Source organism: Pocillopora damicornis, chromosome 7 (assembly GCF_964200805.1).
Source record: "Pocillopora damicornis chromosome 7, jaPocDami1.2, whole genome shotgun sequence".
In the NCBI taxonomy this organism is placed as follows: Eukaryota; Metazoa; Cnidaria; class Anthozoa; order Scleractinia; family Pocilloporidae; genus Pocillopora; species Pocillopora damicornis.
The window spans coordinates 11,988,617-12,006,229 of record NC_142676.1 but is presented as its reverse complement, the minus strand read 5'-3'; the positions used below and the strand labels follow the sequence as shown (position 1 = coordinate 12,006,229).

At 37.4% G+C, this 17,613-nt stretch overlaps 2 protein-coding genes across 3 annotated transcripts; both read right to left on the bottom strand.

Moving 5' to 3' along the window:
• Positions 1 to 185: 185 nt before the first annotated feature.
• LOC113677327 (uncharacterized) lies at positions 186 to 7,891 on the bottom strand. The gene is made up of 4 exons (XM_027194131.2): positions 7,479 to 7,891; positions 4,700 to 4,766; positions 3,935 to 4,032; positions 186 to 2,416 (listed from the first exon to the last, which is right to left on the bottom strand). The coding sequence occupies exons 1-4, from the start codon at positions 7,857 to 7,859 to the stop codon at positions 2,243 to 2,245; spliced, it is 720 nt and encodes a 239-aa protein (XP_027049932.2). The 5' UTR covers positions 7,860 to 7,891; the 3' UTR covers positions 186 to 2,242.
• Positions 7,892 to 9,212: 1,321 nt separating this feature from the next.
• Positions 9,213 to 17,013, bottom strand: LOC113677328 (2-Hydroxyacid oxidase 1). 2 transcript variants are annotated; one of them, XM_027194132.2, is made up of 6 exons: positions 16,074 to 17,013; positions 14,886 to 15,037; positions 13,367 to 13,857; positions 12,493 to 12,651; positions 11,070 to 11,139; positions 9,213 to 10,220 (listed from the first exon to the last, which is right to left on the bottom strand). In XM_027194132.2, exons 1-6 carry the CDS (start codon positions 16,205 to 16,207, stop codon positions 10,150 to 10,152), a joined length of 1,077 nt encoding a protein of 358 aa, XP_027049933.2. In that variant the 5' UTR covers positions 16,208 to 17,013; the 3' UTR covers positions 9,213 to 10,149. The 2 variants fall into 2 exon arrangements, with proteins under 2 accessions (XP_027049933.2, XP_089067697.1); XM_089211571.1 differs by lacking the exon at positions 16,074 to 17,013 and adding an exon at positions 15,855 to 16,055.
• Positions 17,014 to 17,613: the final 600 nt, after the last annotated feature.

Genomic DNA, 17,613 nt, shown 5'->3' with positions numbered 1-17,613 from the left:
TTTTGTTTCTGACTTGTATTTCAAAAGGAAATAAGAAAGTCCTAACTCCAAAGCATTTCTGATATGTGAAAAAATTTAAAAATGGATTGAGCACTCAGAAGAGTCGAGTGAAAGACCTAATGGGAACAATGGAGCCATAACTATCCTCGTCCTGTCCTGCCATATTATTTACTACATGCACCATCTGTTCTAAACCACTGCTCTTTATTGTATAACTTTAAACAAATAAATAGTTGGTAAAAAATAAATTTGTGATAAATTGATTGAACTGCCTACATATATGAATGGTTTGTGATGGTAGACCCTCTCTCTTACTCCAGGTTGGGAAGGTGGAAGAGCCACTGATAATGAGATTGCATTCAAAGGTCCCATCCTTGTTTTAATAACCCCTCTGCCTTCATATCCATCAAGTTCTCACAAAACTGTAACGCTCACATCTGGATGGCCACACTGCTTGATAATTGCAAAATTTTTAAATTGCAATGTTTTGATCTAATTCCTCAACATCTATATTTAATTGGTAACAATGCTCACTGTGTGACTAACTCATTGAGACAACACTTCTCTACTCAAAAAGTTGAGTTGATTTCGTTCAATCTATTTACCATGTTTATCACCTTTCCTCCCAACAGTGGCAAATGAAAAGTTGGAAAATAAAATCAGTTTAAAAGGACACAAACCAATGTTATGGGATCTAAGCACAGAGTAGAGAAAATCCTGAACTCATAACACTGCAATCATTAACACAGTCTACAAACAAAGACAACTAGTTCACATCACTAGTTTAACATCAATTCTGGTAACAAAGAGGAAAGTTAAATAAGCTGAGGGATATTTTCTTCCCACATATGGATGAAATGAGACTTGCTGAATAAAGCAACAAAAATAAAATCCGTATATCCCTCACATTTCCCACACCTTTCCATTATAATAATCATCACTTTTTCCCTTATTGATTGTGCCATGGTGAAATCCAGCCTGTATTTTACAATAACATAGTAAACATACTACAACTACTAGTTGCTCCTTGCTGGAAAATTTTGTTGCCAATCAGATATTGGGGTTAAAATTGCCATTAGAGAGCTTCCCCAACATGACTAAAGAGTTCAATAAAAAAAAAATTCCCTTTATACATTTTGACATAGGGGTCCTCCTTTGCTATATACAGGGTCTATACAGTTTTGAGCTGTTACAACTCCATGACTTTCCATGACTTCCCAAAAACTTCAATAATCTAAGTTAAGTAAGTGTACCGATAAGTTCATTCCAAATGGCTCACAAATTTGCATAGATGTCAAACAAGAATACCCACAAGGGTAGATCTTCTGCCAATATTTATTTCTACTGAAATTAAATCTTGTTTCTTGAATTTCTTGTTTAAAATTTGGGTCTATGTTGCTTTGCACTCATAGCAAACCAGCCAATTTTCCAGGAGCCAAACAACGACTTTTCAGGCCTTGAAAATGAAATTATAAAAATTCCATGACTTTCCAGGTTTTATGGGACCTGTATGAACCCTGTACAGAAAGGAATTCCCTAAATAAGAGTTCTACGCTGTACTTAAGTTATTTTCAATGTTAATAGTTACAAATTGAGCTAATATCACTAGGAAAACTTTGTCTTACAACTTCATACTATTAGGGTCATGATACCTTGTTTGGAACTACAACTACTGATGAATAACAGTTTCGTATCAGTACACTAGTTACTGTAGAAAAATTGAGCTCTGAAAATTTTCTGATGCATAAAAAATATTATCTAGATATTTAAGAACCCTATCAATGTGGGTTCATGTAGGAACACATGTACAAAGTTTACACTCAAATGTATGCCTAATTCAGCACTTTCCCCTTGATATAAACTGGAATAAACAGCATCTTTACAAGCTCATTGAAGATATATCCATTTTTCAACTTAATGTGGTTTTGTTTGTATCCTCAGACATACCCTAAGTTATATTGAAAGGTGTCTCCCTTTACAAACATGTTTACAACATTGAAAACAAAAGAGTGTACTTAATCATGAAGCCTAATTCATTCAATAATCAAAGCTACATTGAAAAGTCTATACTACACCATATACTTTAGCTACAAGTACAGCATGCTGATGACATTAAAAAAGAAAAGATGTTAACAGTTTTTGACATTGCAGGGTAGTGGACAATTGCACTGGTTATGTGACTACAAACATTCAGTGCTCTCCACATAATTGCAAATTGCAGTTCAGAAACAGTTATAAAAGTTCAAAATTTGTTTGGCATGTTCTCTACACTTTGTTTGACAACATTTCCATTTATTAATTCAGCAGCTTTTTGAAGATCTAAGCTGTTGCCTCCTTCTAAAGATGCTAATCTCTCAGCTGCCATTCTTTCAACATATTCCCTTTCTCTCCGTTCTTGCTCTTCCTCTTCTCTTTCCTAAAAGAAAAACAGCTCTAAGTTACATTATTTCAGTACTTGACCCCTTCATACCCAAATTATTTCTAGACCATAGGTAGTTATTAACTATTTTACTTCCAAGACCTCATTACTAATACTACATGGCATACAATTCTTATGAGGTTACTATGGGGAACTTGGTATTGGATTAACTAAGAACAAATTTTTTTCTTTACTTACATCACTTGTCGGAGATATTGTCAGGAGAAATGTTGTCTTCATCAATCATGGGAAATTAAGGGTTACCTGAGTGGGAGGGCTAGATGGGAAAACATTTTGGTTTGAGGTCATAATGTATGGAATGGGCACAGCAAGTTCCATGCATCATGACCCAGAGCCAAATATTTTCAAGTCCAGACTGACCTAACTCAGTCAATACACATTTTATAACATGACTCTCTTTGTTCCTATTTCTTCCTTTCTTCTTTCAGCTTGTAGCTCACAAGGCCATAGGGCTTTACAAGGCCATAGGGCTTTACAAGGCCATAGGGCTTTACAAGGCCATAGGGCTTCACAAGGCCATACGGCTTCACAAGGCCATAGGGCTTCACAAGGCCATAGAGCTTCACAAGGCCATAGGGCTTCACAAGGCCATAGGGCTTTACAAGGCCCTGCTCGCATTATTGTGTTATCATAACTAGATTTTTGTCTCTGGTTTCCTACAATAAAAGCATGTGTGGGTTATATGGGTCATATAGTAATCAAAAGTATGTGCCTACAGTTTCATGGAATAAAGCAGCAGATTTAATAACAAATTCTTGCCAAAAAAGCTAAGTAAAATTTATTTGCTCAAGGACAACCTTAATCAAATAAAAACATCAAAATAGCTCACAAAAGTAGGAACTCTAAAAATCATAATAACTTGATGGAAAATTAAAACTTTGTAAAAAATATTACACCAAAACAGAAAATTTTTTGGAGACCATATAAAATTGAAAGTGGGGATTGATTTCTGAGACTTCATTAATGAAACAAGGTGAATCTTAACCCCTTAACTCCCATAAATGACCAAGACAGAATTTCTCCTTATGATACCAATCCAATATCAAGAAGACAAGTGATGAGAATGAAGAAAAATGTAAATTAAAAGATTAATTCAAGTAGTTGATCCAGTAACAAATTCTCCAAACTAACATCATAAGAAATGTATGGCAGACAGTAAAGATTCATGATTCCATGATTCATCTCCTTATTTACTAAAACCAATGGGGTAGCATTGAAGATGGGCTCTGAATGGCTACTCAAAAGCTGAACAACCTTTGCTCTTCACCTCCAAGTAACTCGCACTGGATTTGCACCCAAAAATAAGGTAATTGTTGCAAGAACAAATAAGCCAAAATCATCTTTGGGTGCTATATACTAAACCAAATATTTAACTTAGTGTCAGTGGCTAGTGTTAGATATTCACCTCACCCCTTCTCTGCATGGTAAATATTCACCTCTAGCCATCTCCACTGTGGTAAATAGTTACTAAATATATACCAATGTACAACTGACCTGCTCCTTGAGTCTATAAAATTCATCAATAACATATTGATATCTTGGTGTGGTAATTCCAAAGAAAGCTGCCAGCTTTTCTCCCAGATATTCAGCCACTAAAGATAGCCAAAAAAAAAGGAAAGAATAAGGAAAAAATATTATGAATCAGTAATATTATAAGACAGGTGAACTGAATTGACAACTGCTAATAACAGCGGAGCTCCCAGAACGCAGCCCCATAATTATACAAAATGGTAGTAGTAACCCATCAAGCCAAAAAAATTTGGACTTGTGACCGTACAACTGTACGACCGACCATACAAGGTGCTACTTTTAACATGCACAGTCAACTGTGCTGCAGGCACGCCAACGCCATGGCTTTGTCCAGTAGTCTGAGTGGTCAGTGCACTGGGTTCCAAGTTGGACGACCTGGGTTCTAGTCCTGGCCGGGGCAAGGCGTTATGCCCTTGAGATGTGCAGGGGGAAAAAAATGTGAACTCCGCTTTTAGGCTTGGCTAAATCTATATATCACAATTGGCCAATGGGACTGACCTTGAAATGTCAAACATTTTATTTACTCAGCCATTAACAAGCTATCTGAAATCTGGGAATCAAACTCATAAACTCAACAAATCTGTTATCATTGAACAATTATCATTTTTCAAAGCTTCGAGAAAATTAAAATAAGGATACTCTTAGAATGTACAAATAGTACATGAAATGGTGTAACATAACTATAAAAGAGTAATGATTACACAAACTACCTCTATTAATTGTAAATACCTTTAAGAGCTCCACTTGATACTGCTACAATGTAGTACCATACCCAAAGTGGCCATGTTAGGTCAGACTGAAAAATCAAAGGGTAAGCTGTCTCAATAACATCTCCTTGGTTCATCATATCATGATATGTGAACTTCCACAGCAAAACATACACTATTAATGGCTTTCTGTTCAAAAGCCGTTTCTTAGCCATTCAGAAAAATTTGCATCCGTTTGAAAGGCTTTGGTCATCCATTCAATAGAAACATCCATCCATTCAACTGGCTTGGTCATCCATTTGTCTAAAAAATCAGCTAGTTCGAACGGCTTGGTCATCTGTTTGTTGAAAACATCAGCCTGCTTGAATGACTCAGACAATTTTCTGTCAAACAACTTGTATCATTTATTTGGAAGGTTCAGGATTGGATAGTGTTGTGTTACCTGTCATACAGGTCTACTTTATGCAAATGTCAGAAAATTTATTATATTAAAATCAGAAATGGAATCGTGCACTTAATAATTATGTTTACCACATTGAATTCACTGTCAAAAGAAAAGATAAAGGGAACAATTTGGCAACATGCAAAGCTGCAATAAAAAAGTTGCAGTCACATTTTTGTGCGATAAAGTGGCAATAAACACTCGACACGGCAATGATAAATAATGACAACTTGACCTTCACAGGTTATTTGAGTTTTGCTTTTAATAGAAGACGTAGAACTAAGTCTCTGCATGTTTAACAAACTTGAATACTTCCTCAGGCAATTTTATAGTGGCTGTGGGAAGTCAATATTTTTATTACATCAGAACAGTTGACTATCTGTTCAAACCTACTTTAAATGTGAATCGGACTGGATCTGTCCATTTGTTTAGAATAACAGCCGATCTGTTTGGCTCTTATAGCAATTGTTTTTCAAGAGCGGTCCGAAACTAATCGTAAACCCATTCATCCACCTATGTCAACCTGTTTGAAAACTTTCACAAGCCATTCAGTTGTTTAATTATTTTCACAAGCCATTCAGTTGTTTGGGTAACCCATGTGATAATTTTCACATGCCATTCAGTCGTTTGCATGACCCATTCAAAAATTTTGACAAGCCATTCAGTTGTTTGAGTAACCCGTTCAAAAATGTACATAAGCCATTCTGAATACTTGACAACCTGTTCAGCCGTTTGATAACATCCATTAGAACAGGTGAGTTAACCGTTTGTTACTTGTTTGGTAGCCGTGCACTTCACCCATTTAACAGAAAGCCGTTAGTGTATGTTTTCCTGTGGAAGGTACATAAATTATGGTAGGACTGGATTGAAATATCTACATTGTTGATCATGAGGATTTCCAGAGTGTTACAAGTGATTAACTTATGGCCTGTAATTGATTTAAGCTGACATTACATATCGTGACTGTAAATATATGTGATGTACAAGTATAAATGCATCAGTTCTATAAATACATGCACAATCATGTACATTGCATGGCAAGCAGCCATAAAAAAGGCACGATTTCATTTAATAGGTAACACACATATACTGAGGTACAAATGTCACAGACAACCCAACCAATGTTTCTGAATGGATTTCTAAATGCCTGTCATAATCTAGTCTTTATCATCATCATGTGATCAGTAAGCCTAATAGACCAGTACTTGGGAAACCATAATGAGATCAGTGATATTGTTGCATGGGTGTCCAGCCTTACCCTTCATGCCACTTATTACACTTGGATTTATTAACACCAATTTATAGCAATCATTTAATTCTTTTCATTTCTTCAACAAGTACATAATGATATTTCTGTAACTTGAAGAACTATTAGCTGTACTCTGTCTGGTCTACATTATGAAAATTGGTTTCATCTTTTATTGTGAAATTTACAATGACTTCACAACACATTATAAATATGCTATACAAAAAGTGTTATCACTTAGGTGACAGTGGCCTAAGAAAGGAATACTTGTGATTACAATGACTGACATTTTAGATGACATGAAGGGAACTCGTCATCAGAGTCAAGTGTTTTAATCCCATTGACACTGTACTAGTAACATCAAAATAAACATATTCCTGTGTTCTTTCAACGTTCTTAGACTCCATGGCTTTTCAGGAAAAGAAAGGCAGAGATGGTCACTAACAATTAACATTTGCCCTCTAAAAACAAACAAAAGTGTTATCCTTTCTATGGTAGTTTTCTTTCTAGTTGAGTCATTCTAAGTCACGACTTCATGAAAATTACAAATGTGCTCATCTTGACTTTAAAAAAAAATTCAAGAACTGGCCTGGTAATTCAATCGCTACGTAAGCATCTCTTCCAATGACGAATATTTTTGCACTTGGCAGTTGACGAAGAGAACAATATTTACAACCTGTTTCAATGAACCTGTAAACTGCGTCAGAATGTGTAATTTGTGGCAAAATAGATAGATAAAAGTAACAAATTCTAGGACTAACTTTACGATAGATTAATGCTGAATTGAATCAATCGCTTGAGTCCGTTTATTTTGATTTTTTTCCAAACGCTACATAAGTATCGAGAAATATAAATAATATTGAACGCCAAGGAAGAGCGTCAAATTATGTTTTGTTTCCCTGGCTCGTATTCATTGAAGGCCTTTGCTTCCCATTAAACACACGCGTAGATAAGAATCTAGTTTCAAGGCGAAATTCTTTATCATTTTGCTTCTGAAACGACGAACACTGATTTAATTCTTAGGCAATGAACAGTCTACGTGTAAATGCATTTATTTAACGTGCATAATGTGAAACAGTGGGAATAAATGACACATGATTGTCACGCACTAACCGGATCAATTTCAGTCTCTTTTTTCTTTCTGCTGCTTCTTCTGTCATCGTCTGAACTGCTGTCGGATGAATTTTCCGAAGGTTGGTTCTTCTTCTTCTTTTTCCTGTATTTTTTCTTCCGTTTGTCATCCGAGAGGTCGCGATCAGAGGGTTCGTCTTCCTCTTCGTCGTCCCCGTCTCCATCCAAATTAATCGTTTGAAATTCGTTTTTTAAACCTGAAAAGTTAACTTGAGGTAAACCTGCGACACCTAGATCAATGTTCCCCTCATCTTCGTCGTCGGAATCGTCTTGCTTTTCTCCTGTCAAGGCCGTTTGCTCTGTTGTAGCATTGCTTACCGTCTCCATGTTTGTTGTGATCAAGGTTTCAAAAAGGACAAGCATGCGCGTTATTCATGTGTCACGTGCTAATAAACGATTGTGGGCTCAAATAGGGTCAGCTTGTTGGCTTAGTCTCGTACCCAGACCTTCAACGGCCAAGTAATTCAAAGCCAGGTTTGAACTAAGATAACTTAGGGTTAGCGTAAAATCTGATTTTATGACTGAAAGCTTTAAAATAATATTTAGTATAATTCTTTTGGCTACAATTTAATGCCTGGATGTTGTAAAAGTAATTGAAGAAATTAAAACTTAACCCCAGGATAGCGCAAATTGGCCTTTGAACAACTGAACCCTCAACCTTAACTCCGTTCAGGTCAACCTATAGCATTTTACGCGAATAATTCCGCAGTGAACAAGTGAAATTGTTATCCAAAACTTAAAAAATAAGCTAATGATAAAACTAGTAATCATGAAATAAACACTTTGCTATCATCGAAAAAGGTAAAAAATAAATGTCAGTTGTTTAAAACTGCATGGTGCTGATAGGCCCTTCCCGACAATGCCAGCACATTTTCGGCATAATTCGGTTTTAGGAGCATTTTTTCTCAGACACGTTTTCTCAAAAAGAATTGCTAACATAATTTAGCCTTTTCCGTGCTGTCTCGCCTGCTGTCTTTCCTTGGCACGTCTATCCGGTCAGCGGTTAGCTTGCATATGTTGTACTCAGTCCTTGCTTAGGCGTGGTCCTTGCTAAAAATCAGAACAAGATGGGTCAGCTTCACCATCATCACGAAGTAACTTAAAGGTCAGAGAAGGGCTTCAGAAGTAAAGCAAGTTCTCTCGGTGCAGCCATTTACTGCTGCAGCAAAGGGAGTATTCTCGATACCCGAGTCCGGTCGCAATAGAAAATGTGCCCTAGTCAAGAGAATATGATATTCCGCCCAAGTTTACTACTTGCAAACAAGTGTAATATCGCTGTAAAACAAGCGATGAACGCGTTGAGGACGTCATGAAACGCATAGAGTATTCTTCAGAGGAGGAATAAACAAAGAGCTAGCGTTGTGTTATACAATACCAGACACATTTGAAGAAAATAAACAATGTTACATAGGAGTAAATAGAAACAAAAAAATGTTTTTCACTTTATTCAGTTAACGTATAACGCTGCCGGATGCCTTGTGTGTATCTTTCTTCAAAATAAATCAAAGCATGTTTCAAACCAAAGGTGTATAATTTTCAAAATGATCATAATCTGAGCATTATTTAAACAAAAACCAGCATTAGGAGTATGAAACGCCAGTTTCACTAGCATAATGGGGAAGGGTCTAACTTCTGAAGTTCATTTTTTTGATTAAAAAGACGAACAAACAAACAAAATAAACTTGAACATTCACAACCACACAGAAACGCTTCGTGTACTGTACACTCCAGTTGTAAATAGCTCTTTTATTCGAGATTTATCTTAAGGCGTATTCGAAAAAAAAAAAAGTGTCCTTTTTACTGCGTTTCAATTTTCGACAGTTATTGCGATATATTACAACATTTTTAGCCACTGAGGCAAGATTATGCAATCTAGCCCCTTAAATTAATGCTTTTCGTCGCTTTAGCTCCTCCATGTAAGGCGAGTTCATTCTTTAAGGGAGTTATGTTCACTGTGATATATCAGCTATCACGTGATCCCCAACGTTGAACTGTTGAGGTAAAGTAGCTCGAACACCATGCACAAACAGGAGGCACCAGGAGCCTGATTAACAAGAACTTTTAATAGGGGGAGACTGCCACTCTTTTCTGACCTCATTTAGCCCTACGTACAATATATTAAATGTCTTATGGGCAGGCGTGTGTGGGCCCTACAGGACAACTGATCTTGGCAGATTAAACTGAGTCAAACAATTTTGCAAGACTTTCGAAATGAATAACAAAATACTTGAAAAACAACCAATCTTCGAGAGCTAAAATCAAGACAAAACTTCCCATGACGATAATCGTAGGAGGCCTATTACAACGATCAGGGTCGTTGTAATGTGAGGTCTTGCAGCGCAAGACAAACCAAGGCTCACAAAATTCGCACAAGGATCTCATGATAATCTAACAGGCCATACATGTGACACGCGTTAATAGTCTCTCAATGACGTTCTAGCCTGTTCCAGGCGTTCTTTAAGTAAAACGAAGTGCGATAGTGAACATATAGTAGCGGAAGAGAGAAAAAATGAGGAGGCTTGGGTTGGGTCGAGTAATGAAACCCGCCCCAAACCTCCCTCGCTTTTTCACTCCTCTGCTACTTTCGCGCCGTTTTACAAATGAATGCTTGGAACAGGCTTTGACGTTCTGTTAATGAGTTATTCTTGCAGATTTACGGCAGATGAGAATAAAAAGATTCTTTCACAACCAAGGATGGTTTGATATCTGACAATCTTCCACATCCTGCAAAGAACGAAAGACGTAAATAAAATTTCATTTTCCAAACATAAACCATTCACACTATATATGGCATCCCCAACACTTCAACTCCAAAGATCTGATTGTTTATTCATCCATCTAGCAACTTGACATTTCCTTCTGAATTAATAAGAAAAATTTGGAGCTAGCTCATGATAATAACATTTCCTTGATAAAGGCTGTAAGGTGTCTTTATTCATGTACTACACATGCACTGGCCTCTCTTAAGAGGGTACCATTCACAAAAAGGCGTCTTCAGAGAGGATGTATTTATGTGTAAAAGTATTAACATGAACAAGAACAACATGATTATATTATAACACCAGTACTCAACAAAATTTCAAGTGTCCAAAGGAACTGATACAAAAACGGACTGCATTTTATGCCATTAAGGATTTAACTCCATCAGCTAAGATATCAGGCAGTCTGTGAAAGTGAATATTTTTAAGTGTGATCTTTCCAAGTTATTAATACAAAAATTTTAGTTGATGTCTTGTACATCTTAATTAAGTTTTTTATACCTTAGCATCTACTTTTATCGTTGACTGCATGTATTTTTTTTACTTTTTACCTTATGTGTTCCTGTCTGAAAACCATCCGAAAAAGTTATCTCAATCATGATGATGATGATTATTATTATCATCATTATTATTGAATATGAAAGCGATCTTTGCAGTTATGAACACTACTTGAGCAGAGATTAAAAGGAAATGAAAAAATAGAACTAGAAAGAATAACGTAAATTTGTGACTTGGAGTAAAGATTTTTTTTACTCTCTCAATTGAGATACAAAGTCGTAAAAGTCTTGTTCGTAGTAAGTAGACAAAACCCAACCTGCTACTATCATGGCAATTTTCAATTCTTCTTTTAGCATGTGTAGAACATCTGACACACCTTGCTTTCCCTGAGAGAAAAAAGCGCGGTCAAAAATAACACAACACAAAACATTTTCCGATCATCCGGACTCGCCTCTCGGGTTCCTGTTTTTATGAATATCAACAAGTTACATTCGAGATCTGTGACAACTTTTTTCCTTCACACAAAGTACATGTAGAGAAGCAATGTTCATGCTAATCTATGAATGAAGCTTCAAAAAAAAAAAATGGTGAAATAAGCGACGTGCGCACGCTGTAGCAGCTTGAAACAGACTGATCTAATTTATAATATTGAGTCGTAAAACGTTTTTGGTTAGCTTTACTAACTTTTTAAAAGTACTTTTGGTAAATGTCAACATAGCCGAATGCACAATTATTACAACGATCCTTATTCAGTTCTATTTTTGGTTCATTAATGTTCCTATATTCTATTATCCTAACTATTCAGCCCCCACGAGCCCGGATATAGTCGAGGTTTAACTGTATATTTTACAATGGAATCTTCTCATCTCGTAGTTTCCTTCGCAGTTGTTCTTCGGATATCAGGCAACGAGAACGGCTATAAGGCATGCTTCTCATCTCGATTTCACATTTTTTAAACCTTTAGTTTATTCAAGCTTATAGTATTCTTCGTCCCCAGGCGTAGCATCTCAGCTCTCACCGAGAACACAAATTGAAAACACATATGCGTAAGAGTAGACATGGAAGGCAAAATCTCTAGTTCATACGGTGGAGTTTAGTCGTTCGCACCCCATTCTCACTCCCAGAGTCCTCGTTGCTTTTGGTCGCGTAACCGAAAATGAAAAAAGAGAGTTATGTAGTGTTCCCTTCAAGGTGGGTGTAGTTTTTGTTGAAGTACTGACAGAGCTACATCTAAAGCATAGTAATAGTTATAGGTCGATCAATTCAAAGCTTCAACATCCCTTGAGCAACCCCCTGGGCATTTGAACTTTTGAAGATTACGTCGTTCATATTACCGCCCCCCCTCCCCCCCACCCGGCTAAAATTGTGCTCAAATGCTCCACCCAAATGTCGGATTGATCGTCAATTTTTTTGTTGAAAGGCAAGATTGGCGATCGTGACTCTGTGGACCTCAATTTCTGAGCCATCTGCTCACGAAAGTGAACTTTGAATCTTTAAACACCTCCTTGTTAAAAGATAAAACATTATTCCAGTGAAAAGACGTGACAGTTCTGGTTCAAATTTCCTGCCACAACGGACCACGTTCAAATTCCTCGCTCCCCGGGCACGGACGCCAGTTAAATGCCCATGGGTTGGCCGGGAGATGTTGAAGCTCCAAACTGATCGGTGCATGGGCTTCAAAGGTAATCTTTGGGGAGGAGACTTTGAGTTTTAGGTACAAAAATGATTGTGCGACTTACTTGGTATGCTAAACCCCACACCACAGGTCTCCCAATGAACACAGCCCGTGCTCCAAGTGCCAACGCTTTGAGTACGTCAGTACCATGTCTTATTCCTCCGTCAACAAAAACGTCAACTTTCCCTTCAACAGCTTTTACTACTTCTGGGAGAGCATCAATCTACAAATTAAACAAACAAGCTTTGTAAACATTTATAGCGGAGCTTGCAGAGCGTAGCCCCATAATTATACAAAAAAAGTAGTAACCCATCAGGCCGAAAAAATTTGGATGTACGACCGTACGACCGTACAAGGTGCTACTGGTCAACTGTACCGCGAACACACCAACGCCACGGCTTTGTCCAGTAGTCTAGTTGTCAGTGCACTGGGCTCCGAGTTGGACGACCCGGGTTCTAGTCCTGGCCGGGGCAAGGCGTCGTGCTCTTGAGATGTGCGGGAAAAAAAATGCGAGCTCCGCTTTTAGGCTTAGCTTAATCTATATATTATGATAAGCTGAATTCTAAACGCAATTTTGGTGGTTCTTACTTATGATCTATTGGAGGACAAACGCATGAATGACGTCATCATTACCAACACTTTGTTTTTTGTTATCAATAAACCAAATGAATTTTATGTTGCCGTGGGTCTGTACAGTGATAGATCATGGAACACATCGACATTAGTGACACACTGAGCTGCCCCTAACCTGTCTAGTATTGAAATGGTCAGCAGAACTTACATCCCAATCTCTCCCTTGAATCAAGAATTTAAAGGTGTATGAAGCTGAGGCAATTACTTTGTGTTTGCTTATAGGGGGTGTCCAAATAGGAAAGGTGCTCATTATCAAAGGTTTGAGTGCTTTCAGTAATTTTAACGAAGAAACTAATGTACATTACAGTTGCTGGCACTCCATCCAGTTGTCGGCCTCCATGATTGGACACAATTATTCCATTAACACCATGCTCAACAGCTAGTTTAGCATCCTCTGCAGTCAATATCCCTTTTATCAGAACAGGTAGCTTGGTAACACTTTTCAGCCAGGCAAATGAATTCCAGTCAATTGCCTGTTCAATGATAGATTTCACGTTCACAGCATAGTCATCAGTATTCGGTCCTTCAACATTACCAAACTTCAAATGTGGCACTAAAACAGCTTGATTTCTTAAATCGCGCCATCGCCGACCATGGATTATGGCATCAACTGTAAAAACGATTGCTTTGTAACCACTGTCCTCTGCACGCTTAATAAGGCTCTTTGTAAATTCACGATCCTGGAAGATGTACATTTGAAGCCAATGTAAACCATTTGGTGCTGTGTTTGCAATATCTTCAATGGTGGCTGATGCCATACAACTAACAACCATGCAAGTTTTTGTATCTTGTGCGGCTGTATCAAGAGATTATTGAAAATAAATCCTTCAAGTATCCTAGTTCATTTGAATAACCCTTAATTAGTATGCACATTCTTTATTCTGTTCTCTACACTTTTTTTAAAGCACTAACAAGGAGAGTTTGAGCAACAATCAAGAGCACTTTTTAGGTTAATGATCATCTCCTTCATTCTCATAACTTTTATATTTAATTGAGGGGTGACACTGTAAAGAGAGATTAGATGGTGGCCAGTCCTGGGGGGGGGGGGGGGGGTTAGAAGAGTTTATAAGTTTTAAGTCTCACAGGTAATTTTCTGCGAATGAATAAAACCTTGAAATAACAACTTGCTAAAATAGATGAGGGAGACGCAGTGGCCTTCTGGTTAGTGCACTGGACTCTGGGTTGAGAGGTCTGGGTTTGAGACCTGGCCAGGTCATGTGTTGTGTTCTTTGCCAAGGCACTTCACTCTCACAGTGCCTCTCTCTCTCCACCCAGGGGTATTAAAATTGGTACCAGACAGGGAAGCCTGATGAAGTGCAGGGTGATAACCTAGCAGTGGACTAACATCCCATCCAGGGGGAAGTAGTAACACTCTTAGTTGCTACATGGAAATGGGGACAAAAAGGGAGGAATTAACCAAAGGAGAATAAGGATGGCTGAGGATGAAAAGATTAAACAGAAATGCAAAAGAGTGTCTCAAAAATACTGGATGAGTTTTTTTATCCTAAAAACAGACAAACTGTTAATTACTCTACATAATTTAATTACAGCACTTTCAGTAACATGTGAACTATTGAGTTGTAGATGGGTTTTAAGTTGCCTGCAATCATTTCACAGACCTCAAGGTAACATTTGGTTCATTTAAGGTGCCAAACTTGGTCATTTTTTTAAGTTGTGGATGGAAGATCACACGCCATTTTTTTTGTTTTTGCCTCACTCTGGACTTGACAATCACAAGAATGATTCAGGGCAGTATTGATGTATAATAGCTTTCCAAAGGCCCCAGAGTTCACAAGTAATTGAAAAGTGTAATATCAACCTTACCTTGTGCACTGGCCTTTTCTGCCATAGGGTGTGCCATGGCTTGTATCCCGACAGGAGCAATACAAATAGGTATGCTGATTTTCTCTCCATATAGGGACAATGACAAGTCCACATCAGATATTCCACACAGGATACGAGGTCTTATACGTAACCTTAAAGGAAACAGGCTCATAATTATTCTTTGACATTGGTTTCCTGATGTGATATTAGTGCCTTTTCACAGACCTCACAGAGCTCAAATTATAAATCACACAATTTGTAATAAAAGGCACAATATCAATACAGGAAACAGCGAGTTTGAACTGAACACTGAGAACCCTCTAGTCCTTTATGGGCTTAGTTCACTTGAGCAACTAACACTATGTAAAAGCTTGTTTCCCTGGTTAAAAATTTAATTATCTCTGTTATGACTTTCAGAAGCACAAATGGGCTGACCCCTGATAGTAATTGTAAGCAAGTCTTAATGCAGTAGGTTGTTATTCACTTCTTGACTAATTAATTAATTAGCTTGAAATTGATTAAAAATTAATCAATTTTAAAGTCAATTGATTCATTGGTCAAGATACATTCAATTTCTTTTTCTTGGTTTAGAATTTTAAAAACTAGGTGGGTTTTTATTTCCCTTTAATCAAATTATCTTAACGACAGGGGTTTCAATAACTTTTTCCATAAGCACAATTTAGCTAGTCCAATGCTGTACTAGGCGGCAGTGTCCTGAAAACGGGCCGTAAGGCGAAACTAAAACACGAGAGCCTGCTCGCAAGCTAAACAGATGGCGGTAAGAGGCAGGAGCGGCGGTAGACCACCGGTAACTGGCTATTAATGAAACCCTGCATAACTAATACAAAACAACGAAAAACAATACTACTCACACTGATCTTAAAAACACATTTTTACCAAAAAATTGATTAATCACTCGTTACGTTCATATTCAATAAAATTCCACGAATCTATAGGCCTCTCAAGTACCGTTCAAAGAAGAAAATATTTTGCAAAAACAACGGTGATACTCTCGCGTGCAGCTCCTGTGTTGTGCATAACATTTCGAAGGCAACAACAGTCTGCACCAAAACTGAATGGGCGAAAGGCGACGTAAAATGCAATTTACTGAGGTTGCTTACAGCTGCCAGCTTGGAAACTTTAATGTACCATGTCGTGTTAGAAATAGAAAGCTTTTCCTTTTCCTACTTGTTGTATGCTTGACAATTTTCCTTCAACGTGAATTCCTCTTCGGCCCCTGAAGCGTAGAAATCGTAGGCGTATTGTGGCAAGACTTTCTTCGCAAGTTCCTCGAAATCACCGATACAAACTGGCTTTGCCATGTTGAAAATTTCTTAATTTCTTAATTTCTTAATGTGCAGCTATATAATTTATAGCAACCCTGACGGGAAAAAGGCTAGTGAAACTGCACACAAGACAGTCCTTTCGGAAATAACCCGTGTCAATAACCTTTGAATACACTTGACCTCATAATGGCGCGGCGATGTGTAACCGCGTAATAGTCTGGGTTCTAGTCACGCGATGCGCTCTACTTCCCTTGCCGTTCAGAAAGAAAAAAAAGAAAGTACAAAAAAAAAAAAAAAAACGAAAGAAAGAGAGACAGAAAGACAGAAGAAAGAAAGAAAGAAAGAAAGAAAGAAAGAAAGAAAGAGAGAAAGAAAGAAAGAAAGAAAGAAAGAAAGAAAGAAAGAAAGAAAGAAAGAAAGAAAGAAAGAAAGAAAGAAAGAAAGAAAGAAAGAAAGAAAGAAAAACTAACTCTCACCTGTCTATTGAGACAGGGTAATTGTTAGTGGCAATTACCTTGTTGTACTTTCCCACCTACGCAGCACCACAGTTTCTTTAGAAACTTAATCCCTATATTCATTTGTCTCTTGAGACATTTCACTTAATTTTATTCGACTTTATATTCGACTCACAGCCAGCTTCAGACAGCGCTTTGTTAGCGGTGCAGGTGAAATGCAAAAAACAAAAATTTATTCATATCAAGAAGACCAGTCCCTTTACCGCTAGCCAATTAAATAACTTAGCTCGAGAGGTGTTGAAATGTGCTCTAAGATAAATTTTGCAGTTCAAACAACTTGGAACTGACACAACAGGTCTATCCGTCATGTCTACCGATTTCAAGGAACATCTCATTTTCTTTTTCTTGTTTTCGATCTTCACCACGGCGAGCTGTTCTTCAGGTAAATATTTTCTAAGTACTTCATTTGCACCTAGATTTTCTTCAATCATTTCATTCTTTAATTGTTGCACAAGATATTTACTGTGAGTGCATAACATGGGCTATATTAAGGAAGACTTTTCAGCTGAGTCGATGAAATAGACTGACCACAAGAAAGAGTTCTAAAGCTGACTTTTCGAGCGTTAGCCTTTTCCAGCTAAATGTAAAAAGTTTTCATAAAATATGTTATCCCATTCGTATCAATTGCGAGTAAAGGTTGGTTAGTGTCAATCACTTGTACTCTGACAATTTGGCTTTTATAGACCGATGTTTTTACTTAAGGTTCAAGTTATTATGATACATTTAAGCCAAGGAAAAGAGAGCTAGTTCGAGTTCACAGGGAGTTCGAGTAAACCGAGTCGAGTTAGCTGATAGTGAATAACTGGAAAAATGGAGGGAATCATAAGAAAAACTTCATAACAAAGTTAATAGGGGAACTGCTTATACTTAACAACTTTATCCAACCAGACTTAAGAGGCTGTCTCTCTTATTTCCACCCGGTCAATT

Excerpts from the sequence above, each read along its gene's own strand:
- LOC113677327 (XM_027194131.2), bottom strand. The coding sequence starts at position 7,859 with ATGCTTGTCCTTTTTGAAACCTTGATCACAACAAACATGGAGACGGTA. Across the intron at positions 4,767-7,478 it reads AAGAGACTGAAATTGATCCG|TCTGACCTAACATGGCCACT; the intron begins GTTAGTGCGTGA and ends TTGATTTTTCAG. Across the intron at positions 2,417-3,934 it reads TTTATAGACTCAAGGAGCAG|GAAAGAGAAGAGGAAGAGCA; the intron begins GTCAGTTGTACA and ends TTTTTCTTTTAG.
- LOC113677328 (XM_027194132.2), bottom strand. The coding sequence starts at position 16,207 with ATGGCAAAGCCAGTTTGTATCGGTGATTTCGAGGAACTTGCGAAGAAA. Across the intron at positions 13,858-14,885 it reads AGAAAAGGCCAGTGCACAAG|CCGCACAAGATACAAAAACT; the intron begins GTAAGGTTGATA and ends CTCTTGATACAG. Across the intron at positions 10,221-11,069 it reads AATTGCCATGATAGTAGCAG|GATGTGGAAGATTGTCAGAT; the intron begins GTTGGGTTTTGT and ends CGTTCTTTGCAG.